Raw genomic sequence first — 26,473 nt, forward strand, 5'->3', positions numbered from 1 at the left:
TGTTATACTAGACTTCATAAAGAGTCAATAACGTGTAATTGTACTCAATTCAATATACAAATCAAAATCAAGTCAGCTCTTACCGAGTCGAGACTAATTTATGATATGTAAAAAAAAATGCAATTTGCTAAAACAACTTGAATCATAAAATGAAAGTAAGCGTATCAAGGGGTGCGGTTCAGCTATCAATAAAATGGAAGAAAATTATAAAAACTAAAGTTACAAAAAAATATTACTATATTATTATTTTTAATTTGCCTAAACTTTGGTGGACAAATTTCTCGATACTTGTGCAGCTGTGCTAAGTGGTACAACCATATAGGTATCTAGTAGAATAGTGGACGAAGAATTAATTCAAATAACCGCTCACTTAATCTCTTAAACTAAAAATAGCTGACATGTAATGTGTGTATATATATAACGGGATTGTTACACAAATATATAGCCGATCAGATTCAATATTTACTTTTCCTAGTCAGTGTATATAAATTATACACAGTTATACTCATATTATCCATATATTATATATTCGATAGTTTAAAAGTATAATATTTAGATTGGCTCGAGCACCACCATTATAAAAAAAACGAATCATAAAATGAAAGTAAAAAAAGAAAACGAATAAAAGGACGTTGGGAGAAAAGGAAAATGGTTATTTTGAGAAACCATCGTCAGTGGCGCGTTTGGATTATAAAATATGACAATCATAGTCAAACTATTCTGTCCTCATTCAACAGTGTTACCTATAAATAGCAGAATCTTGAAAGAAAGAAGACATAAATTTTCAATACTAGCAAATATTTTAGCAGTTTATACAACCCAATTGTATAATTTGCTAATTAAAAATGGCAATGCTAAGAACATTATTGAGCTTGGCAGCCATAGCCATGGTGCTTAATTCAGCCATGGCCGCAAATCACACAGTGGGAGGTAATGGTGGATGGAGTCAGGGCGCTGATTATAAAACATGGGCTGCATCCGAAACTTTCTTAGTTGGTGATAATTTGAGTAAGCCATTCCCATCCCATAATTCACCCAATAAAACTTATGCCTCTTAGCACTATATTTTTTCTTTCTCATGCTAGGGTATACATTGGTTTTTATGATTGTTTTAAGGTCGTTTGAATGACATTCCGTCTAAATCTAATCTTAAAAGTTCTTTCTTTTCATTTTGTGCCGGGGTTGCTTGCTCTTGGTCTACTTCCCCTTAGGGGGAGCTCGGGTTGTGTAGGGTTCTAGAGCGAAATCTACTTTATTATTTGATAAAAAGGTGCAAGATTGACACCAACTCTCACTTTTAGAGTCAAAATGTTAGTTGGTGTAAGTCTTATAGAACCCACCTTTCTTGGTATTGAGGAAGGGCTAATATCCCCGTCTTGATCCTCATTCATTTTTCGTTTTCATGAAGAGGGCAAGTCTTTGTCATCTTGAGGTTCCTGTCGTTGGTGGGAGGTAGGGGCAGAGCTAGAATATGGATTATGGGTTCAACGGAACCAATAGTTTTTGTCCAGATTCTATATGTGTCTTACAAAATTTATTGATAATATACAAATTATTAACTTGAAACCTAATAATTTAAGTGGACTAAAATTTTGAATTTATAAATTTCAAATCTTACCTTGTCTCTGGTGGGAGACCCTATCATTCAAGGGATCAACCGTGCATGTTTTGTTAATTATTTTCAATGGGACTCAAAACCTCTAACCTATTGTTAATGTGGAAGTGAATTACAAAATTTACAAATAAGTCGAACCCCTCTCGTTCTCAAACTAACTAACATCTTCTATTTTTGTTTATCTTATTGACAGTATTTTCGTATGGTCTAAGCCACGATGTGCTTGAAGTTACAAAAGCTAATTATGATTCTTGCGCGACAACAAATGCAATATCAACAAATGGTGGTGGGATGACTGTCATTGCTCTATCTTCTCTAGGCAGAAGATACTTCATTTGTGGAACTGGTGGACATTGTGCCTCAGGAATGAAACTTGAAGTCAACACAATTGCCACAGCTTCTCCACCGCCTGCAGCCGCACCTCCGGTTCTGCCACCAGCATCGACACCTTCCACCACCCCAGTGATCAGTTCCCCTACTAAGTCCCCTGCTTCATCACCATCTCCCAAATCTTCAGCGCCGTCGCCAAAAATTGCACCTAAAATTTCCCCTGTTAGTAATCCATCATCCCCTACTGTTGACGCTCCTGCATTGCCTCCTTCTGGTGCTTCTGTTCCGACGCCATCTCAGCCGTCATCAGCTAATAAAATTGGCGTCATTGCTGGTTCTACTGTGGGATTTGGCTTTGTTGTTACGATGACGTTCATTCTTTAAGTGAAATCTATCATCCGAGATGTCCTCTTTTTTTTTAATTGTTTCAATTCTATTTTGTATCATGATTTTACTCAATCTTGTGTATCACGAGAGATCTATTTAACATATTCAGTATATATTGAGCATATGGATGTGCAATTCCTAGTGAGCATACTAGGAAATTCTTTTTATTCAAATATATATGGATTAGTTAATATTTTAGCTAGAATCATGGGATTAAGAAAATTTGGAGAACAAATAAATTAAATATTTATTAATCTAATCATAGTTAAGACCTTGCTTTGGTAATTAAATCTCAACCTTCAATTTTTAACTATGACATTTGGCTCTAATCCAAATAGGAACTTAGAGAAATGGAGAGACATGAAAATAGAGAGGAGTCTCATCCTAGAAATAGCATTAAAACCATATAATGTAAATGAGTAATTGGAAAGAAGAACTTTCAACCCATTGGTCTAATGTAATTTCTAGCATCACAAACCTATTTTTCTGTTTTTTTTTTTTACTCAGTTAAGGTTGCAGTAAATTCCAATCGTGCAAGCAAAGGACCCATGCACACTAGGGCTCATTCAACCTCACAAAAAAGAGCAATTTTTCCCCCACTTGCGTAAACTTGCCTCTGTATAACTTCTAAATACTCAATGTGCAATCTATTTCTTCACAGAAAGACATAATAATTGACTCAGAATCTGAACTTGATAGAGCAGAAGAATGCCTAAGTTTGGATTCAAAAAATTAATTACCTAACCAGTTGATTTGAGAAAAAAAAGTAAAAAACACTTCTTCTGCTATTACTTACCTTTTTGTGGCCTAAAATCGTGAAATGCGTCTTTCATAATTAAATAAACTGAGAAAAATAAGAATGGAGATGCGGGGTATCGATCCCCGTACCTCTCGCATGCTAAGCGAGCGCTCTACCATCTGAGCTACATCCCCTTTGATAAAATTCTTTCGTTTTAACTTTATGGTTGTGATAGAAATGGTCTTTTTATTCTTACTGTTCATCCGAGCTACCTCTTCATAACTTTATTATTTCTGATTTTAGTTTACATTAACCTCAATGAGTACGTTGCCAATAAGCATTGATCGATTCTTTGATGCACAGTTTTGTACTTCAACTCCTTAACATAAGATTTTTCGTTTTCTTGCTACGTACTTGAATACTTTTCAGTCATTAGATGCTTGAATTTGGCCTCATGCTAGTCGGAAATTAAAGTCTTTGAATATCAGGGCACTTAGTTGAGTGCATGTCTTGAAGCATTGATTAACTTCTTCGAATAATATCGATCTGCTTAAGTCGAATGCTTGTCTTTTGTTTGTGTAATTTGCAATTACTTCTCTTGGCAAAACTCAAAAAGCTTTCTTTTTATATTCAGTGAAGCTTATTATTTTATTTACTAGCCATGCATTAACTATAGCAGTCCAACATGCTCGTTGTTTGCAGCTTCAAGTACTAATGATTGGGTTTTACATTTCATATTTATACATGCTCAATGAATTTTTGATACAAAATATACTATTTGAGCAAAAGTTACTGACCCAAATTCTTATGGGGTTGCAGCCCTCGAGAAGACAATTCTTTATAAAGTGAAAAATGGAGCTCTTCCTTGTCAATAAGAGACACTCCGTTTCTTCCAACAATATAGGCATTCCAAAATACTGTACTTCTTCAAATGATTTATTTTCGTGTGCTTTAATTAGTTGAAATATTTGAATTCATGGTAGAGTTGAAATTGCGGACGAATAAGTTGTTTCACTATTCAACGTAGCTGGCCAAATTGTTAATTTCATGAATACTTACAAGACTAACAAGTTTAAGCTGACTTTCTAGGTTAGTTCCCGTTTGAACATAAAATTTGATGGAAGACTTTTTCGAAAGTTTTCATATAAATATAAAAATGATATCGCTTGTCGTTATAGCGATTTATTTATTTGTTTACTTCTTCAAATATTGACACCGCTTACAAAATTCATGCGTACGCTACTGCACACATAGGTCATCTAATAACAAAAACAACAACAAACCTAGTGGTGGTCCACAAGTGAGATTTGGGAGGGTAGTGTGCACCTAGGGCTCAAGAAGATAAAAGAACAATGGAAACAAGCAATAACAATAACATAAAAGGTCCTGTAATAAGCTTCTCAAAAATAAATATGCAATTGTCGTCGGTTTAAAACAAATCATCAAAAACACTTCATCAACCTTGGAGCATCCATAAGTCATATCCCAGCCAAAACTAATTGTCATAACTATGATCTATAATCAGAAGTTACGCCAGATGACAGTTACTCTATCAGTATATCACCAACCTCTAAATGATCAAACAAAGAAAGAGAGAAGTGAAAAATTGAAAACCTCGTAGAGTAAACTACAAGGTTACTTCATAGCAAGAAATTATGAGGAGAAAACAAGAGGAAGCAGGGGTGGATCTAAAACTACTGATCTAGGTTTATTTGAATCCATAACTTTTAACCTAGACTTTGATTTTCGTGTGTCAAATCCACTGGAATTGCTGAAAATACTGAACTGTGAACCCATAACATAAAAAGGTGATGCTTTTGGTTGTTAAAACAGAGTCTTGAACCATAGAAGTAAAATCCTGAGTTTGCCGCCGAGAGGAATAAGTGCATGGTATTGGACTATGCAAGAGTCATAGTAGATGTGGCGTAGTAGGCAACAGAAAAAATGGCATGTACGAAACACAAAATTCCACCAATTGAGAAAAAATGACGATGCCCGAACCCACAGGAAGCTCTCGACCTGTTGTTTGCCATTGTCCCAATCACTAGCATTCCCATTCCTCCTGCCAGTATAATCCTAAAACCACAGAATTCGAACACATTAGCAAATGGTGAGGTATGTCACGCACTTAGAAAAAATGTGAAATAAAGACAATAAGTTCCCTCCTAAATGTTTTTGCTATTAGTTAGAGATTAATATGTTGACCCCACAGCAACTACGGCGGTGTTACATACTCCCTATATCATAATTTAGATATCGTTTTTTACTCTTTTTAAAATAAAATGTTTACAATTAAAAGCAAGAAGACGTTAAAAGCAAGACAAAAGTAGTATAAATTACGACCGCGAAACTCTTTTCCTTCCTCGTCTACCTTTACATCCTCTTCTTCCTCCTCAAATTGTAAACTCGAAGAAGACGTTAGCTTTGCTGATTTGCAGCAATCAATTACTGTCTGGAAAATTCATAAACATCCCCAATCCACCATCTTAAATCTTCAAGATGGGCTTTGACAAGTGACTATCACGTCTCAACCATAGAACAAACCATTCATCTTGAGTCAGATCATGAAGATACCAAGTAGAGTAAGCGGAATTTTCGTAAGCGATATCAATTTTAAAGAAGTGAACAAATGAATAAATTACTGTAACGACAAACGATGTCATTTTTTGTATTTTACTGAATATTTAAATTTTATTTATTATTTATACATATAGATTACAAAAGAAAATTCTCCTCCTATGAAAATATCAAACTTTTAAATTCTATGTCTATAGAAAAGTATAGACGAAAATATAATTACCTCCATTTTCGTTCGGTACAAATTGCAGCTAAATCTCTTTCAAAAGAAGGTTTATACACATCTCTTCTCCTCTGCCTTAGAGACTCTAGATTTCTGGAATTCAACGATTACCTCCTAAGAATGGTAGAAATCAGCCTTTGTAGTGGTCCAATTTACTTTGATTGCTTTTCCAATTTTACAGTACCCTTTAAACACGAATATAGTGTATTCCTTGACACTCAATGTCAAAACAACCAATTATAAAACCAGAACTGGATCTCTCCCAGTTGCTATCATTTATAGAATCAGCCTTTAATTCTGGAACATGAAAACACTTCATAAACTGGTTATTGCAAGAAGCTACTCCAGCCCAACTTCATAACTTCTTTTGAGTGGTTTGAAGCTTATATTGAATATCACCAAATAGAATCTCTCTTTTCTGAAAGAAACTAACATTTCAAAGGTTTGGAAAACTTCCCCCGGAGAAGTCACCTCTGAATTTCCTCTTTCACATAGATTTTAAACAAATTATAGAAATAATTCATTAGTATCTAAACCTTTCAAATTAAAGGGTAGTCCGGTACACATTGCGGGTCCGGAGAAGAGTCGGATCACAAGGGTCTATTGTACGAAGTCTTTCCTATATTTCTGTAGGAGGCTGTTTTTACGGCTCGAACTCCTGATCACGTGACAACAACTTTACCAGTTATGTCAAGGCTCTCTTCGGTTAATCCTTTCAAATTAAAGATTGAAAATGAAGTTATACAGGCAAAGATATTAAAAACAATTTGAACAAAATAACTATACAAAGAAATATTTACAAACTCTTAGTGAATATTTGATAACAAAACCATCTTCACAGCATCCACTAGTTCTAAGCCAACAGAAATCTCCACTTCTCCAATCCCCTTATTTAGCCCTAATGAGATCCTTAGAACGTTCGCTACAGAACTTCAAATTCACCAAGCTAAAGAATTTTCTCAGGTTTCTAACCTTCAGTGTAGGATCCTAAAATATGAGAAAACTCTGATAGCTCAGGACACCCCAACTAAAGATAACACTTCTTATGTATCTGTTCTCCGAGAAGTAGATACTGACCAACAAACCCATTCACAGCCCGAGCACTTTCATGACAATTCTCCGCTATTAGAACATGATCTTTCAACTGGCGTCAACCTCAAAGACTCTATTATTCTAGATCTACCCATACTGATGGAGCCTTATAAGAAGGACCTAACTTTATGCAAAACAATTATAATGCCAAAAATATCTATGAGTGAAATACAGATGGTTGTTCTGAATATAATATTCTGGCCAAATTACAGCAGATGACTATGGTAGCCACTGCATACCGGACTTCTCATAACTGTTCTGACCAGCTTACTACTCATGTCTTAGTAGTAGGTTTTACATGTCAGCTTAAAGGATGGTGGGATACTCATCTTAGCGAGGAAGATAAGAACCAAATTCTCTTAAGTATTCGAGTTGATTCAACGGAAGAAAAAAATCCTTAAGGTTGGTCATACCATTCCCGATTCAACCAACACCCTAATTTATTCTATTATCAAAACATTCATAAGTAGTGCATCTATCTTTAGGGAAAGATCTTCTGAGATACTTAACAACCTAAAATGTAAAACCCTTTCTGATGTCAGATGATATAAAGATTCCTTTCTTACCCGAATCTATGAAAAAACATATGGAAACCTCCCATATTGGAAAGAAAAACTCCTCGATGGCCTACCTAAGTCTCTTAGAGATTTAGTTAAAAAGGAACTCCAAAATCTATACTGTTGATATTATTCCTTAGAAATAAATCACCTATGGCCAACTTACCAGTCTCATTCAACATTTTGCTCTCAAGTTCTGTCGACATGATAAGATATTGAGACAATTAACTAAAGATAGAACACAGACTCACCGAGATCTAGGTAGTTTCTGCGAACAATTTGGCTTACCTCCTTGTAGAATTTAGTCTTCACAAAAGATCTATATTTTGTAATCTCCTTATCTTTAGATGTTCGTCTCTTATGAGGCCTTTTACTACAAGGAGGTAAGCCCAAATTGTTCACAGAAACTACCTAGATCTCGGTAAGTCTGCGTTCTATCTTTAGCTAATTGTCTCAATATCTTATCATGTCGACATATTTTGAGAGCAAAATATTGAATGAAATTGGTAAGTTGGCCATAGGTGATTTATTCGTAAGGAACAATATCACCAGTATACTGATTTTAGAGTTCCTCTTTAACTAAATCTCTAAGAGACTTAGATAGGCCATCTAGGAAATTTTCTTTCCAATATGGGAGGTTTCTATATGGTTTTTCATAGATTCGGATAAGAAAGGAATCTCTATCATCTAAAATCAGAAAGGGTTTTACACTTAAGATTGTTAAGTATCTTAGAAGATCTTTCCCTAAAGATACATACACTACCTATGAATGTTTTGATTATAGTATAAATTAGGGTGTTGGTTGAATCGGGTTGGTTCTCCCGATGTATAGCCATCCTTAAGGGTTGGTTCTCTCGTTGAATCAACTCGGACAGTTAAAAGAATTTAGTTCTTATCTTCCTCGCTAAGATGAGTATCCCACCATCCTTTAAGTTGACTTGTAAAACCTGCTACTAAAACATAGGTAGTAAGCTAGTCAGAACAGTTATGAGAAGTCCGATATGCAATGACTACCATAGTCATCTGCTGTAACTTGGCCAGAATATTATATTTGGAAAAACCATCTATGTTTCACTCATAGATGTTATTGGCATTATAATTATTTTGAATAATGTTTGGTCTTTCTTCTAAGGCTATATCAGAGTGGGTAGCTCTAGAATAATAGAGTCTTTGAGGTTGATACCAGTTGAAAGATCCCGTTCTAACCGAAAATATTTCTAGGGAAGGATTGTCATGAAATTGCTCTAACAATGAATTGGTTTCTTGGCAATATCTACTTCTCGGAGAACCAGTATAATAGAATCGTTAGTTAGGGTGTTCTGAGCTATCAAGGTTTTCTCAATTTCTAGGATCCTACGTTGAAGGTCAGAAAGCCGAGGAGAGTCTTTAGCTTGGTGAATCCGAAGTTCTATAGAGAAAGTTCTAGGGATCTCATAAGGTTTAAATAAAGGGATTGAAGAAATGGAGGTTTCTGCTGGCTTAGAACTAGTAGATGCTGAAGGTGGTTTTGTAATCAAATATTCACCAAGAGATTGTAAATATTTATTTGTATAACTATTTTGTTCAAAAATATTTTTAATATCTTTGCCAGTAATAGCTTCATTTTCGATTTTTAATTTGAAAGGATTAGCTACTACTGAAGTATTTCTATAATTTGTTGAAAATCCTTGTGTCGGAGGGAGTTCAGAGGTGATCACTTCATTTCCCGTGGAAGTTTTCAAACTTTTGAAACGTTAACCAACTTAGAAAAAGAAAATTCTAATTAGTGATATTCAAGATAAGATTCAAACCATTCAAAGTAATCAATTTGTTTTCAATGAAGTTTAAAGATTAGAGATCTTTTCTTTTGTCTCCTTTGAAAATTTTGGAAGAACCAAGTTCTTTTTAAAATATTTTCATCTGAATAAAAAAAAGTAAAATCAGTGATATATATATATATATATATATATATATATATATATAAAAAAAATTTGTGATAGATTATTATTTAACTTTCTAAATTGTATAATAATCTCACTTTCTAAATTGTATAATAATCTCATATGGTAAATGAGAGAAATGGACCAATTGTTCTCTTCTTTTTTTCCGGTCACACCAAGAAGTGTCGCCTCAAATCATGGACAAACTACTTGATTGGAGCAATTCCCTTTACCCCATTCCAAAAATGGTGTGGGGCTCGAAGAAAACTCGATGAAGTTTACTTTATGGTGGTGAACGTAACCCGATATAATTTGTTCTGAACCCACCGGATAGATTGTGGATACGAAAGATGAATTAGATATCTGTCTTTCACTTTATTTTTTCTTCTTCTATTATTGTGGTGAAAGATGGATTTTTTTATTTTTTTAAAAATAAATACATGATTTAAATCAAAGTTATTCGATCTGATCGAACCTGTAATCATCTACCAAAGATACAAATATTATCACATAATAAGAATCCCAATAATAATCTAGCAAAGGTGCTTTTCAAGTTAGATTAATCCAACACAAAATATTCTCCAAAAGCACTTTTTCGAAGAAACACTTAAGATAAAAAGTACTTTCAAAATAAATAAAATTTGAAAATTTAAACAAACAAGAACAGTAATTAGTATCATCTATTAAGACTGTTAATAGATAGTCCGATAACAAAATATTTTAACCCACTAGAAGAGACATGTAAGATTTGAAACACTCACAAACTTAGAACTCCTGCTAGATTTATAATAATAAATCGTTAATTAAAATGCCCCAGTCCCCTCCTTCAATAAATAAGGGACGACGTGAGATATGTAGTCTTAAATAAGTTATACAATATTTGTTAGCCGTACAACTTTTGAAAATTGTTATCTTAAATCTGTCGATAACATTTGTGTGATTATAAATGCTTAATAGTAAAGAAATATTGACTAATAAGGAAATATGGTCATTTTTTTTTTGAAATGAAAGAGTATATAATTTATCACATACCAAGTGAAAAGAAGACAAGCGAGTGATAATTGTCTGCTTGGGGGTGCTTTCTGAATCTCATCGCTAGTACAGTAGAGGCTGCACCCTCCGACGAGGTTGGCAAGAATATGAGCTGCTCCTAAAAGACCTGCTGCAGCTAAACCTAGTATAAATGCATCATGGCTTGGCTCTTTACACTCGAACAACCATAGTTTCATGTGTTTTTCCTTCCAAACCACAAAAAATAAAAGAAAGATTTAAGTTTAAAAACTACTTACAGTAAGGTCAAGTAAATTTCTGTGTAATAAAAATTTATAATTATTAACCTGATAAAAATGTAGCTTATTAACCTACAATAACATATTAAACTTAGCTATTACACTATCAACGCATATAACTTAAATCGAAAAGGAAAAAAAAAACATTTAAGTTTTGTGCATTAGACTGTGTAAAAACTACTTACGGTAATTAAGGTCAAGTAAATTTTTGTACGATAAACATTAGTAATTGTTAACCTTATAAAAATGATAATTCACTAAGCTACAGTCACATATTAAACTAGTTGTTACAATGTCAGCAAAGAATTAAATGTCATCAGACATAACAGATTTCTGGGAGGATTTGAAGGAAGCCATATAATAAAATAATAATAATAATTATTATTATTATTAAAAAAAAATTTTTTGCAATGTTTGGTACAATAATGAGATTGGCATTGGAAGAGATATACCTGGTTTTGAGCTCCTTCGGCTTTAATTCCAAGAAGTCCAGCTACAGCATCTAAAGCCACAATTACTAAACATGCAAAAATTCCAAATACCTTTGCCATTTTTTCTTGAACTTCAAAGACCTTTAAAGAATAACAAGGAAAAGAGTGACTGACTGAGAGTTGAACCTCTCTATTTCTATCGTGTGAAAATGAGTAAAACAAGATATATTGCAAAAGAAGGGATAGTTAAATAATGGACTACACTACCAAGTAGTGAGCTTAATAATAGTTTGAAATTGGATTTTTACTGATAGTGGATATTTGTAGCTTTATAGGAGACAGTTGGATGATGGCTGATTCTACGGAAAGATTCTTGTGACAATACAATTCTATTTTTATTTTTGCCTCTTTTCTTCTGTTTTGTTTTTCTTATCTAGGATTCTCTTTTAGTGGGGAACCAAGAAAAGTTGGGTATAAAAAAAGTCATCCAGCACAGTCAAAAGGTAAATCGGCGAGTGACTAAAAAATGTCCTTTTGCTCAGTACATCAACAATAATATACCGTGTGATCCCACATGTGGATTTAGGAAAGTAAAAATATACCCAAATGTTAGAGAAGTTGTTACCGATAGATTTTCGACTATTAAAAAAAATAAATTTTTTAAATATGTTTGAAAAATACAAGAATTAAAATCTATGATGAAAATACTAAATAAAAAAAAAGTATTGCCAGCAAAAATAGTAAAAAGTAACAATGTATATAAAAGATACAACAATAGTAATAAAATTGAAGATTAAATAATAATAATAATAATAATAGAAGAGGGAGTAAATAAGGTGTTCTAAACTAAAATCATAATGCTCTCCAACAGAAAAGGGTAAAATCGTTGAACTACCTATTAACGTTCTAGCTTAATCTTCGATCTACGAGCTATCCTATTTTCCTTTAGCTCAATCCGAAGTTTAATAGTATACAATTTTTCAAACCAAATATTATTTGCAACTAGTAAACTAGTGTTTCAATCAGTATATATTTACTATTTTGTCAATTATTTCAATTTTAATATGAAATAGGAATATAAAATTGAAAAAACTTGTTTAACATATCTTTAAGTGCTGGTTCAATTTCAGAAGATTGCATGTTGTCTATCTTTGCTTCTGGCGTTAAAAATATTTCAGTTTTGTCGAAATACTTCCATCATAATGTTAAAAGAAAACGAAAGGCAATTTCTCGAGGAACACACTGGATTATAATGAGATCTTTCGAACATTAATTAGAAATTTTAAATTCTAACACTGTGAATAATAAAACTGCTAAGAGAGAATATTTTCCGTTTCCCATTAAATGGAACCTATGCAGCTCTAGATTTGGATTAGAATCCCGGATACCAGATGGTCGATGGTTTATTTATTTATAAAAACTAATCTATATTGTTTGAATTTTTCAAAAATATCCTCTACTCAAAAGCCAGTTAACGACAGGACTAGACAGTAAAACATGCAAGCAGCCACTTTTTCATTCTATTTGGCATTTAAATTTAATAGTGTGAAAACTGTCTTCTTAGACAGACTTTTCTGCCTCAAACGAATCAGCCTGATGATGATATTCGGTGGCAGTAAATTGCTGCTTTTATGTTTCTCCTCATTTAGGCCCTCTTTGCCTCCATTTTCTCTACCAAAATAGAGTAAATTCTAAAATTGAGTAAAATTACTTCAATTATTACTTTATTTTTTACTCCAAAATATAATATTTTATTTTATATTCTTCCCTTTCTTTAATATTATATTCTTATTTTTTATTTAAAATTTTATTTTCTTATTTCTATTAAAGAATTTTTTTCTTTTTTACATATTCATCACATATAATTTATATTCCTTTCTTATATAACCATTTAATATAAAATTATTTTATACCATATATTTTGAAATAATATAATTTGTAAGCAAATATTATAGATTATATATATTAATGAATAATTCAAATAAAAGTAAAATCGTTGAGATACAAGATAATTAAATACATATTACATTATGGTAAAATTCAGATTAAATACTACATAAATATTCAACTTCCTCTAGTATGCTCCCATAAATGATTTGTTAATGCGTTACGAAGTACAAAATGAGCATCTTTGTCCTCAATTCTTTTGTGTCGAGCTAAAAATTATTCAAATCGGTGATTTTCATCTACTATCATTTGTACCCTTGGAGGTGGACATTCTCAATCATCTTGAATTGGTGCATTAAGATCACGTTCATTCTCGATTATCATATTGTGCAGTATAATACATGTAGTTATTATTATTTCGAGAAAAAGGTCCCAAATCAACCTTCATTACTTTTAGAATGTCGGAGATAAGCAGACCATGGGATAAACAAGCATCAGAGGATGATATATCTCTAATACTTTCAAGTATATACTGACGAATCTACACAAACCAGTCAAGTCTTTTGTTGTTCATATGACAATAAGAACAAAAATATCCCTAGTGGTTAAAGTGCTGAAAGATCCAGTCCTAGTAAGAAGAGTGATTGCAATCATGTGAGCTAATACACAACGTTCAAATTTAAGACTTTTGGAACCAATATCAAGGGGGTTTTCAGACATGGTAGCTTTTGCCTCTTCTAAGGTCACTTCGAAATCTTTTGGCCATAAATTCTGAACAAACACATCATAACCATAAAACTTAGCAGAAAAATATTTCTCAAATTGATATGCATCAAGCACAATACGAGCACCTAGGACCATTGACTCCAAGTCATCTTTGTCATTCACAAACAGATTTGCATAGAACATTCGCACATGTTTTTCATACACAGTCTTTCCAATAGTATCAAACAGAGGAGAAAGGCGCTGAAAGTCAAAAGTTTAAACAACATCACAATGAACATACTTCATAAGAGAGACACTTATAATGCTCCCATAAGTCATAGATTTTGACTTTAGGATTCAAACCTTGTTTTCTCAGTTGGACTGTAGAAGTTTAATTTGTCCTCAGGCCCAAAATTAGTGCTTTCCACTTTTCCCTTTTTGCATGCAGGCCTTTTGGGGGGTTTGATCCATGGGTCTCTTGCCGGCTCTTTTTTGGCTTAGTGCTTGATCCTTCGATGAGTTACTACTCTCATTATCAGTTTTGAGAGCATCTGAATCAAGAGATAACTCAAGGTTGATAGTTTCTTCAAGATTTTAAGTCTTTTGGAACTGTCTGCTTCATCTTGTGACAGTGGAGGAGGAGAGATTTTTCTTAGCCATGGTAGAGAAGTTTGGTGAGAAGTGGGGGAGAATGAGATAAAATGGGGTACTTATTTAGCCGTTTGGTAGATTGAAGGGTTGCATTGGTTAGAGGAAATGTTAGTAACAGATCGGAGTTATATTTCTGAGGAGTTGCTTCGGCGGCACCAATGGAAAGTAATAATTACACTCACATCAAATTAATGAAGGCAATCACTTTGGCAAACATATAAAAGAAAGTAAAATATTTTGTAAATATTAAAAGATCTTTTCATGCAATAAAACAAAATTCCAATATTACTACGCAGTAGGCAAACCGTTCTTCCAAAAGAGATTTTATAAAAATATCAGTAAGTTGAGACTTAGTATTAATATATTCTAATACTATATCACCTTTAGCAACATGATCACGAATAAAATTATGCTTAATTTCTATATACTTTGCCCTGGAATGATGCACATAATATTTTGATAAATAGATAGTATTGATGTTATCACACAAAATAGAAGTAGAAGTAAGATTGAGATCATAGTCGATAAGTTGATTTATAATCCAAAGAATTTGAGTGCAACAACTTCCAACAGCTAAATACTCTGCTTCAGTAGTCGACAATGCAACACAATTTTATTTCTTGGTATGCTAGGAAATTAGTGCATTTCCCAATTTTTGGCAAGTTTCACTTGTGCTTTTCCTGTCACTTCTATCACATGCAAAATTTGCATCTGAAAATCCTTTTAGATCAAAATTGTTAGAATAAGGATACCATACACCCAATTTAGTAGTCCCAATAAGATATCTAATGATACATTTTACCGCAGTCATATGTGATTCTTTTGGAGCCGAATGAAATCTTACACACTTACAAGCACTGAACATTATATCTGGTCGACCATCCGTAAGATATAAAAGGGATCCAATCATTTCCCTGTACATGGTTTCATCAACACTTTTCCCGTCGTTGTCTTCTTCAAAAATTATTGACGAACTCATAGGAGTTCCACTAGGCTTTGTATTTTCCATACTAAACCTTTTAATAAGCTCTTTTGTGTACTTGATTTGGCTAATGAAGATTCCTTTGGAGGATTTCTTAATATGTAACCCAAGAAAAGAAAGTCAGCTCTCCCATCATGCTCATTTCAAATTCTCCTTTCATAGTATGAGCAAATTCCTCACATAACACAGAGTTAGAACTTTCAAAAATAATATCATCTACATAAATTTGAGTAATGAGATTACCTGATTTTGAAAGCTTAATAAACAAAGTTGTATCACTATTACCTCAGTTGAAGCCATGATTTAACATAAAAGAGTTTAGTCTCCCATACCAGGCTCGGGGGGCTTGTTTGAGACCGTATAAGGCCTTTGCTATCTTGAAGACATTATTTGGGAGAATGTTGTCTACAAACCCATGAGGTTGTTTCACATACACTTATTCAGAAATATATCCATTTAAGAAAGTATTTTTGCATCCATCTGAAATAGTCTGAACCCTTTATAAGCAGCAAAGGAAAGCAATATTTAAATAGATTCCAACCTTGCCAAAGGGGCGAAGGTTTCTTCATAGTCAATTCCCACTTGCTATGAGTAACTTTGAGCGACTAGTCTTGCTTTATTGCGAACTACTTGACCAGACTCATTCAACTTATTTTTGAATACCCATTTTGTTCCTACAATTGATGCATCAGAAGGTTTTGGAACTAAGTTCCATACCTTATTTCTTTCAAATTGTTCAAGTTCTTATTTCATGGCTATGACCCAGTTGTCAGCCTTGAGAGCTTTGTCAACTTTCTTTGGCTCAATTTGAGATATTAGGATCATGTGAGAGTTCAACTTCTGAGATGTTTTGGTGCTAATGCCTTACTGTGGATTTCCTATGATGAACTTATGAGGATATTGAGGTTCACTTTTTCATTTATTTGGGACAACTGAGGCTGACTCCTTTTCGATGGGAATTGATTGTTCAGTTGTAGGTGATTCCTAATTTTTCATGTGACTGTCAGTCGACTGATGCTACTGATTAGTCACCTCATCGTGAATGTCCGTACTTGTATGAACATATTTTGGAACTATGAAAATTTTATCATATTTATGAAGTTTTTCATTCCTTGAGCGAGGGTTAGTATCCACAAATACAACATGTATGGATTCTTCAATAGATAAAGTTCGTTTATTAAAAACTCTATATGCTCTACATGAGGGATAGTATCCAAGAGAAATACCTTCGTCGCTCTTTGGATCAAACTTTCCAAGGTTGCCTTTTTCATTTTTGTGAATAAAGCATTTGCAGCCAAATAGATGAAAGTAACTGACGTTGGGTCTTTTACCTTTTCATAGCTCATATGGAGTCTTTTTTAGAATAGGTCGAATCAAGCATCTGTTAATGATGTGACATGCGGTACATGCAACTTCTGCCCAGAAGTGGTGTTGAAAAGAGTTTTCTACAATCATAATTCTTGCCATATCTTACAAGGTTCTATTTTTGTGTTCTACCACTCCATTTTATTGAGGTGGTCTTGGGGAAGAGAAGTTGTGAGAAATTCCTTGATCATTGCATAAATTTTCGAATGCTCTGCTTTCAAATTCTCCTCCGTGATCACTCCTTATGGCAGAGATGTAATATCCCTTTTTTCGTTGTACCTTCTCGCAGAAGACTTCAAAATTCCTTAATGCTTCATCTTTATGACTTAGAAAAATAACCCAAGTAAATCGAAAAAAATTATCTACTATAACAAAAATATATTTTCTACCACCAATGCTAGCAGTTCTGGTTGGACCAAAGAGGTTCATATGCAAAAGTGGAAGAAGTTTTGTAGTACAAACTATGTTTTTGACTTTAAAAGAAGAACGAATTTGTTTTCCTAATTGACATGCATCACAAATTTGATCTTTTAAAATATCTAGTTTTGGAAGACCAATGACAAGATCGCATTTGGAAAGTTTTTGAATTGTATGCATGCTAGCATGACCAAGTTTTCTATGCCATACCCCGGGATCATCAACATAGAAGCTAGACAAATTTTATTTCCTAGGCTATCAATATTACTGAGAGTATAGACATTCCTATCACTATTCCCGGATAGAATGATTTTACCTTATTCGTCTTCAATGAGCCATCCATGCTTTTTTAAAATAAACATCATAGTCATTGTCGCATAGTTGACTGATGCTGAGTAAGTTGTAACCAAGTTCATCTACCAAGTAGACTTTGTCTACATCACATGATGAGCTGATGGGGACTTTTTCAACTCCAATTGTGTTTCTTTTTTATTTGTCTCCAAAGGTGACTGATCCACCATCTAGTTTAGTGACAGTTTTGAGTAGTTGTTTGTCACCTATCATGTGTCTGGAACACACGCTATCGAGATAATATTTTCCTTTTCGATTTTTCTTGCGGTGTTCCGGTAAAAACAAATTACTTGTTATTAGGTACCCAAGCTTGCTTGGTCCCGGATGGTTAGTATTCTGATTGTTAGCCTGATTTGAGGCCTTGGGTCACCGACCCCACCTTCTATTGTTCTTAAACCTGCAATGGTTAGATGTATGGTTAGGTTTTCCACTAAAAACAAGATGGATCACTAAAATTTGCAGAGACCTTTTCTCTGCCTTTTCTAAACCTGCAATGGTTAGATTTGTGACTATCTTTGCCACAATGAATGCATGCAGAAAGATGTCTTGTCCTAGAAGAGTTTTCATGAGAAGTTGACTGGTTTGATTTGATGGAACTGTGACTGGTGGATTTTTGCAATTCATTCAGTTGAAGTTGAAGTTCATGAACTTCTTCTTGAAGCATGTCTCTTTCAATTTCACATATTTCTAGTTTCAGTGACCAGTCTTTCTTTTCTCTTTGAATCTTTCGAAGTTCATGTAGAACTTTCTCAATGTCTACAAGAGCAATATCAATAGATTCTTAAAGTTCATTACATTTAGGACACATAGGTAAACGTACCTCACTTGTTCCTTCATCTGCCATGAAGCCAAGCTCACCTGAATCTTCATCACTATATTCTTTGATGGCCATAAAATAAATGTTGGCAATTTCCTCAAGATCAGATTCTTCATCATCACTCCATGCTCCAAATGACTTCTTCTTTTGGAAATTTCTGCGGGTATTCTACTTGAATGTGTCCGTATTTTTCACATTCATAGCACCTTCCATCATTTTTGTTATTCTCATTTCCCATTTTTTCTTTTCTGAAATTTTGTTTACCTCTTCTACTATTTCTGTTTTCACTCATCATGCTTGTTACAACTTTAGAGAGCATAGCTATATATTCATCTTGTTCTTTTTATCCTCCTCCTCCTCCTTCCCCTCCCCCTCCTTCTCCTTCTTCTTCTTCTCCTTCTTTTTCTTCTTCTTCTTCTTCTTCTTCTTCTTCTTCTTCTTCTTCTTTTGCTTCTCCTCCTCCTCCTTCTTCTTCTTCTTCTTCTTCTCCTCCTCCTCCTCCTCCTTCTTCTCCTGCTTCTTCTTCTTCTTCTTCTTCTCCTCCTCCTGGTTCTTCTTCTGCTCCTTCTCCTTCTTCTTCTGCTCCTCTTTTTTCTTCTTTTGCTCCTCCTTCTTATCCTTCCCCTTCTCCTTATCCTTCTCCTTCTTTTCCTTCTCCTTCTCCTTCTTCTTCTTCTTCTTCTTCTTCTTCTTCTCATCCTCCTCCTCCTCCTCCTTCTTCTTCTTCTTCAGATTTTTCTTCAGACTCAGCCACGGTTGCTTTAAATGCGATTGTATTTTTTTTTCTTGCTGTACTTGCCTGTCTAAATGAGTTTTTTTAAAGGCAATTAGATCACCTCTAAGTTCATCATATGACATCTTGTCAGGATCCTGACATTCCAGTGTAATAATTTTGGGTTGCCAAATGGTGGATAGGCTTCTTAGTAGTTTTCTAACATGCTCTCTACTTCTGATTGGTTTACCAAAGGATTTTAAATCTCCAATAATTTTGCTGAATTGTGAGAACATTTCTTCCACTGATTCTCCGTCTTTCATTTGGAATAATTCATAGTCACGAACTAGGAGATTAATCCTTGTTTCTTTAACTTTATTTGTTCCTTTATATGTGACTTCTAACTTGTCCCACATTTTTTTCACAGTTTCACAACTTGATATCTTTCATACTCTTCTCCGCTTATGGCATTGCATAGGAGATTCTTTGCCTTAACATTCACTTGAATAAGGACTGCTTGTTCTTCAGTGTAATCATCTAAATCGAGAGAGCCATATGATACTATGATCTCACCGTCTTTAACCTTCCTTGGTGGAATTGGAATATTTCCCTTTTTTATCACATGCCATATTTTACTATCATATGATATAGTGTAGGTTTTCATTCGCACTTTCCAGTGTAAAAGTGCTGACCGTTGAAGTAGGGTGGTCTTACTTGAGAGGTTCCTTCTTGGAATAGTGCTCAAACGACTGTGTTTGATCCCATGATATTTTTCGCACTTACTGTTAGGCAATACTTGTGAGTCCTTGCTCTGATACTAATTGAAACACAAGAGGGGAGGGGTGAATTGTGACCAATTTAAAAACTCAGTTGACTAGAGAAGGGAATAGTCGACTAAACTTTTCCAGCAGGTTCGATCACAACAGAAGTAAATTGTGCAGAAGTAAAAACAATAAAGACACATAAGTTTTATACTGGTTCAGCACCGGTGTGGTACCTACATCCAGTTCCCTTGGATCACAAGGGTTCTCTTAGATCTTCAATAATGAGTCATTACAATAGTTGTGGTTTTAGTTCGTTCACCACTAACGATATTCAGCAACAATGTTTGTCTATGCTTGACACAACTCTTGTTTTGTTTTCTAACTTTTCCTATCTTTTGTGACCCTTGTAAACTCAAGAATACAATATTTGTACTAAGAACTAGAAAGATATAGAAACATGTACATTAAGTTGTGTAACTTTTTCTTCCGTCTTCCAACCTTCTTATAGGAATGTCTTGAGGTCTTGTAATTTTCTTTTGAACTAGCCGTTGCATATTGACCATTGATTGAGGCAAAAATATTCTAAGAGATTTGACCCAAGGGTTGCCTCTGAATCTAGCTTACAAGAAGGACTAAATTCAATGATCTTCTTTCCTTCTTGCGTTCTTGATATATAGGAGTGATTTGCGACTCGATTTGATTGATCTATCATCAAAATCTTCTCATCTCTTTCTACATGAACTCTCCTTAATTTATGAATTGACTTCCCCATATCAGTTGCACTTGATCTTATTTCCTTTTGATAGCATTGCCTCCCCGATTTCCTGTAATCAATTAGAATAAATTAGATTAGTGTCATCGTTAAAACTTAAGTGTAATAGAATTGACTTATTTGAATCTAAACTTCATAGCGGTGGATCGAATAATTCTGCGTGCAAATGTTTTTTGAACCTATATAAATATGTATGTGTGGGAAAAAGTAATAATATCAAATTATCAATAGAGGTTGACGTGCATTTCAAACACACTCTCTTAGTTCGAATTTTACAGTGTTTAAATTTTACAGTGACCAGGAAACAGAAAAATCAAATTACAAACGACGTCGAAGAAAACGTAGATACTGTCATGATCAGATCAGGGACGTAATTTCCTGCCTAACATAAAAGCCACAAACTTCAGCTCACTCATTTCTACAATATGTTCACAAGTAATATGGAAAAAATAAAACACACTGTTTCAAAAAAATAACAAGAAAAAAAAGAAGTCATAAGTGTGTTTAGAATGACGGAAAATATATTTTTGAATAATATTTCTTGAAAATATAAGTTTGTTAATTAATTTGCTAGAAAACGTTTTTGAAGGAAAATATTTTTCTCCAAATTTGAAGAATGACTTATCTCACCTTTAGTGGAGTTTATTTTCATCCACAACTATTTTAACTCTTTGTTTGATATCATCACTTTAACAATACTAAGATTTTATTTAACACTCCAAAAATTTATCGATTCAAATACAACAACGTACCCAGAATATTCTCACAAGTAAGGTCAGAAGAGGATAGTGTGCTCGCAAATCTTGCCCTATCTTGTGACCATCGGTATCGACTCAAATAAATCTTTAATAAATAAATAACTTCAAAATGAGAATTCTCAAACACCATACTTAGGTTGTTTAGAAAAATATATTTTTAAGAAAATACTAGTAAGTCGTACCAAACAATGCACCAAGTTAAATAGTATTACCAGAAAATTTAGCCATGCATGGAAGATGGTATAGAAAGTTTTCTAACTGTAGATTTAGCTTTGACTTTAACAGCCGTTTTGCCTTTGGAATTTCTTTGATCAACGTCACAAGTCACTCTATCTTCTGCTATAACACGTAGTGAAGGTCTCCATTTTTTAGTGTTCTTTGGCTTTAGCCTTGACCTCTCCTGATGCGGAAAGAGAGTTCGGGCAGCGGTTTCCGCAGTTGGCGTCATCGTGGCGCCGCCGCGCCCAACATGCACCGAAGTTCGGCAGATACTTCTTTGGTCACAATAAATTTTAAATTATGTTTTTTGATCTTAGAACAGATAACTTTTAAGACTGATATATATAGACTTACAGTGTGTATGTGAGAGAGGGGGCCAACCTACGTAATGCATTGACTTTGTTAATTATGTGTTATTCTTTTATTTATTTATAATCATGATTAATTAAATATTTGAACAAAGTATTTTAAACTTCCATACAAATTTTCATATAAAAATGAGTTAATACCCTAAAACCCGCCTAAATTATACAACTTTTGTCAGTTTTCTACCTAAACTATCGCTTGTCCCTGAAAACCCCTGAACTATATCCCCGTTCATAATAAAACCCTTTCATCGCTTAGGTGGCATAATTTGTGTAATAAATCTTAATTGAGTCTTTTTTTAGATTAAGCTAAATAAATATCCACGTAGATTGCCACATGACAGATTTTAAAAATAATTTGGAGAGTGTATTATACGCACTAGTAAGAATATGACGAGGGGATTTTATTATGAAGGAAAATATAGTTCAGGGGGTTTTCGGGGACAGGTAATAGTTTAGGTAGGCAACTTGTAACACTTCGTAAATTTGGATTAGGTGTGAACGTGTTAAATGAATATTAGTATAATATTTTAAACATGTGAAGTCCTATCGGGATGATTATGAGAGGTAATAGTTGTTTTGGAATCAAGACGGAGAGTGAGGTGCATAAGATTCGATAAAATCGACTACGTTTATGAAAGGTCTTCCAGCCTGATTTCGTAAATATCTGTTAGGAATTTGAGAAAACTCATCAAAGTTGTAGCCATTTGAAATACCTTTCCAATGATAAATTGTGGAGCCCAAACGAATCTCTATACAAAAGGTTATGTGCGTTTTACTGAACAATGTGCAATATGCGTGCCCAGGTGTGCGCCTAGCTATCCCGTGCGTGGCAACGCACTTGTGGCAGGGCTATTGCCCTTGCTGCGCGTTCAGGTGCATGTTTGGGCCTTTAGCTGCGTGGGAGCGCACCCGAGGGATCGTTTTAGAAGCCCTACTTCGTCCCCCACACTCCAAAACACAAAAACTTGCTCTGAAAAAGGAAGCTCTCAAGAACCTAACTTCCTCCAAGGTCCCTCCACCATCCAAGGTAAGTTCTAATGGTGATTCTAAGTTAATTTTATTCTCCAATACCTTATTAACATGAGTAAACCCTTCAAATCATTAGATATTCGATTGGGACATCATTGTTGAGCAAAGAAACTCTAGAGCTCGAATTTAAGAGGATGAACATCAAAAGGGTAATATCTTTGCCCTCTAATTGATTATAGCATTGGATTAATGATTATACACTCTAAGTTCATGAGGTATGAGTAGATGAGTTTGATAGAAAAGCATAAATGGTTATAGGTTTGGGTTGTTGATTGATAATTATTGATTATTGATTATTGATTATTGATTAAGGGTGTTGTTTATCTTATGAGTGATGAAGAACGATATTGATTATAACAAATTGAGATTTTAGAATTTATCTAGGAGCAAGAGAATGGGTTGTTAGGTGTACAAACACCATTAACGAGGGTTATGAGGCTTTACGCCCATAAGGTGTTTGATAAAATGCCCAAGTGACCAAAACATGAGCATTAGTGCTATTATTGATTCCTCTTGATATATATATATATATATATATATTATTATTATTATTATTGAATGAGGCGACGAATATTTTGATACGCCTAAAGGGCCAGAGTTAAGGTATGTGAGGCTAACTCTATTTACGTTTGGGAATATTTATGATTCTCCCTACGTCTCATTATTTATGACTATTACGAATTTTCTCAGAAAGTAATTATGCCTCAGTATTATGAATAGTTGTAGAACTTCTATTCTCTAGATGGCAATAGTTTCATAATTCATTCAATATCCTATGAGTCTCAGCTATAACAAATTAGTTCATTATGAATACATGTCTCAGTCTAGTTCTATTCAGCATTCCAGTATCATGTAACTCAATATGGTTCAGTATTTCAGTATCATGTATTGCAGTATGATTCTCAGCTCCTGATTCTATATCCCTGAATGTTGAACACATGTATTTGGGCCTGAGGCCGTAATTTATGCGCATATTTGGGCCAGAGGCCGTATTTTATGTTTTATGTATATTTGGGCCTGAGGCCGTAGTTTATGCTTTATGCATCTTTCGGCCTGAGGCCGTAGTTTTGTATACATATACTTGGGACTGGGGCCATAGCTTGTGCACATTTAAATTGGGCCCGAGGCCATAGTTTATTTATTCAGATAAACATGTGGTTCATCATTTAAAAGAGAGAATATTCATATCCTTACTTCCTTGTTCAGTTATCTGTTTATCAGCTATCAGTTATCAGTTATCAGTTATTAGTTCAGTTTCAGTATGTACAGTTCTTTCTTTTAGTTATTTTACATACCAATGCAATTCAAATGTACTGACGCCCCTTTTGCCCAGGGCCTGCATCTCGCGATGCATGTAGAGATTTATAGGTTAATGATTCTACTTGCTAAGAGATCTCGTATCAGCTATTGGTGAGCCCCAGTCTTTCGGGGCATTATCCCTCCTTTTCAGTCTTTGTAGTATTTCAGTTAGTAAGGTATGCCGGGAAGACCCGGTAAACAATTAACATTTCAGTATTCTGTAGAGGCTTCGTAGACTATTATCCAGTCAGTCAGATGTTAGCAGACTTTTATGTGTTAGCTTTGTTGGCTACTCGTTTATCCTTAAAGACTTTTAATTACTTTCTGCATTTATGATATTTCAGTCAGACTCCTTAGTAGATCATCATGTTGCATGTTTATATTCAGCTTATAGTTATATCACATGTTGATCCATCCATCCAGTTGGTTCGCACGGTCACATGTAGTTAGTAACCAAATGTCGTGTTATCCCCAAGCCATTGTTCGGGGCATGACAAAGCTTGGTATTAGAGCCTAGGTTCAAGAGTCCTAGGGAGTCTATGAAGCCGTGGCCAGTGGGGTCACTTTTATGTGTGTATGCGCGCTACATCTGTAAGCAGTTGACCACCAAGACATCTAGGATTGTTTCATTTTTTTCATACTCTAGATAGTGCAGTTAGAACTATGCTTTTAGGAATCCTGCGTATTACGTATTTCATAAAATGCCTGTAAAAAGAAAGTACACCAAAAGGGCCTCAACTACTAGCTAGGGGACTACAACTAATGGTGCTCAGGAGGAGGACACTCCGGCCCAGAGAGTTATATCGGGCTCAGTGCCCAGTGCTTCGGACATAGATGTCAGGGGATCTATCCAGTTGCTCACCCAGATTGTTACTACTCAGGCTCAAAGTCAGGGAACAAGTGTTGTTGATAAGACGGGTAGTTCCAGATCCAGGGAATTCCTCAAAATGAAACCTCCAGTTTTCAGAAGGTCCACAAAGGATGAGGATCCGCAAAACTTCATTGATGATGTTCAGAAGATATTTTGAGTGATGCATGCTACAGACATTGAGGCAGCAGAGCTTGCTGCGTACCAGCTGAAGGATATTTCTAACACTTGATATAAAATATGGGAAGAGTCCCGAGGGGAGGATGGAGCTCCCGCAACTTGGAAGGAAATTACATATGAGTTTCTTGAGCATGTTCTACCCATTGAGGTCTTGGAAGCTAAGGCTTTAGAGTTTGAGAGACTCAAACAAAATGAGATTAGTGTGAATGAGTACTTCCTCAAGTTCGTCTCTCTAGCCAAGTATGCTCCGGAAATGGTACGTGATATGAGGGCCAAAGTTAGGCGGTTTGTGTTGGGGCTTTCAAATGGCTTATTTACTGATGCTAATATAGCTGCTTAGAACAATGACATAACCATTACCAAGATGGTTGCCTTTGTTCAAGGGAATAAAGACAATTTGAAGGAAGAAGAACATCTACTGAGAGAGAAGGATATGGAATTCAACAAGAGAGCAAAGTCTGCAGGAAAATTTAGCCATGGGGATTTCAAGGAGGTGGTAATCGTCAGTTCTTCAGGAAACAAAAATCAAGACCTGCTCTAACTTCAGTTAGTGCACCAATTTAGAGGTCCAAGTTTAACAAGAAAAGCCAGAATTCCATAGCAGCATGCTCACAATCACATGCTAGTATGGGCTAAAGATCCCTTGAGTACCCTACGTGCACCCAGAGGTGTGTCGTTCGGGAACAAATGATTGCTTTGGGTGTGGTCAGCAGGGCCACTTCTTAAGGAATTATCCATCAGCAAAGCAGAACAATGGAGGCAATATAGCTCAGTTCACTAATTCAACAGCCACTCATAACTTTCATACCCAATAAGGGCGTGATGCAGCAAAGTCCGATAATACAGGCGATGATCGGAATTGCTTGTATCTGATGGCAGGCCGTCAAGATACAGAGGCTCGTGGAGATGTCGTCACATGTATGCTAATAGTCTTCACCTTTGATGTTTACGTAATTATGGATTCGGGATCTACCCTATCTTATGTAACCTCAAATATTGCTAAGAAATTTGGGATATAACCAGAAAAGTTGTCTGAACCCTTTGAAGTGTCCACTCTAGTTGAGAATCAGTTATCGCTAGACGTATCTATAGGGAATGTCCAGCCAAAGTGTATCATTGCCTTACTGTAGCAGACTTAGTAGAATATGAGATGGTAGGCTCGAAGTAATC

General features: G+C 34.7%; 3 protein-coding genes and 1 non-coding gene across 4 annotated transcripts; 1 reads left to right on the plus strand and 3 right to left on the minus strand.

Annotated features, from left to right (window-relative positions):
- Window positions 1-775: 775 nt before the first annotated feature.
- LOC104097828 (uclacyanin 1-like) lies at window positions 776-2,454 on the plus strand. Its single transcript, XM_009604449.3, has 2 exons — window positions 776-1,008; window positions 1,809-2,454. Exons 1-2 carry the CDS (start codon window positions 846-848, stop codon window positions 2,327-2,329), a joined length of 684 nt encoding a protein of 227 aa, XP_009602744.1. The 5' UTR covers window positions 776-845; the 3' UTR covers window positions 2,330-2,454.
- Window positions 2,455-3,192: 738 nt separating this feature from the next.
- On the minus strand, window positions 3,193-3,265 carry TRNAA-AGC (transfer RNA alanine (anticodon AGC)). The gene has a single exon. It is a non-coding gene; the product is annotated as a tRNA-Ala (tRNA).
- Window positions 3,266-4,666: 1,401 nt separating this feature from the next.
- On the minus strand, window positions 4,667-11,441 carry LOC104097819 (protein VASCULATURE COMPLEXITY AND CONNECTIVITY-like). Its single transcript, XM_009604439.4, has 3 exons — window positions 11,181-11,441; window positions 10,472-10,677; window positions 4,667-5,147 (listed from the first exon to the last, which is right to left on the minus strand). The coding sequence occupies exons 1-3, from the start codon at window positions 11,277-11,279 to the stop codon at window positions 4,970-4,972; spliced, it is 483 nt and encodes a 160-aa protein (XP_009602734.1). The 5' UTR covers window positions 11,280-11,441; the 3' UTR covers window positions 4,667-4,969.
- Window positions 11,442-17,947: 6,506 nt separating this feature from the next.
- LOC138893628 (uncharacterized) lies at window positions 17,948-19,462 on the minus strand. The gene is made up of 3 exons (XM_070178272.1): window positions 18,852-19,462; window positions 18,376-18,491; window positions 17,948-18,273 (listed from the first exon to the last, which is right to left on the minus strand). Exons 1-3 carry the CDS (start codon window positions 19,460-19,462, stop codon window positions 17,948-17,950), a joined length of 1,053 nt encoding a protein of 350 aa, XP_070034373.1.
- Window positions 19,463-26,473: the final 7,011 nt, after the last annotated feature.

Source organism: Nicotiana tomentosiformis, chromosome 6, assembly GCF_000390325.3.
Source record: "Nicotiana tomentosiformis chromosome 6, ASM39032v3, whole genome shotgun sequence".
NCBI classification, from domain to species: domain Eukaryota; kingdom Viridiplantae; phylum Streptophyta; class Magnoliopsida; order Solanales; family Solanaceae; genus Nicotiana; species Nicotiana tomentosiformis.

Bases quoted from the DNA above. Each gene is read 5' to 3' on its own strand.
- LOC104097828 (XM_009604449.3), top strand. From the start codon at position 846: ATGGCAATGCTAAGAACATTATTGAGCTTGGCAGCCATAGCCATGGTG. The intron at 1,009-1,808 runs GTAAGCCATTCC...TCTTATTGACAG, and splicing joins CTTAGTTGGTGATAATTTGA to TATTTTCGTATGGTCTAAGC.
- LOC104097819 (XM_009604439.4), bottom strand. From the start codon at position 11,279: ATGGCAAAGGTATTTGGAATTTTTGCATGTTTAGTAATTGTGGCTTTA. The intron at 10,678-11,180 runs GTATATCTCTTC...GTGGTTTGGAAG, and splicing joins CCGAAGGAGCTCAAAACCAG to GAAAAACACATGAAACTATG. The intron at 5,148-10,471 runs GTATGTGATAAA...CTGTGGTTTTAG, and splicing joins GCTTGTCTTCTTTTCACTTG to GATTATACTGGCAGGAGGAA.
- LOC138893628 (XM_070178272.1), bottom strand. From the start codon at position 19,462: ATGTGGGACAAGTTAGAAGTCACATATAAAGGAACAAATAAAGTTAAA. The intron at 18,492-18,851 runs GCAGGAGAAGAA...GAATACCCGCAG, and splicing joins AAGAAGAAGAAGAAGAAGAA to AAATTTCCAAAAGAAGAAGT. The intron at 18,274-18,375 runs GTGAGCTTGGCT...TTGCTCTTGTAG, and splicing joins ATATAGTGATGAAGATTCAG to ACATTGAGAAAGTTCTACAT.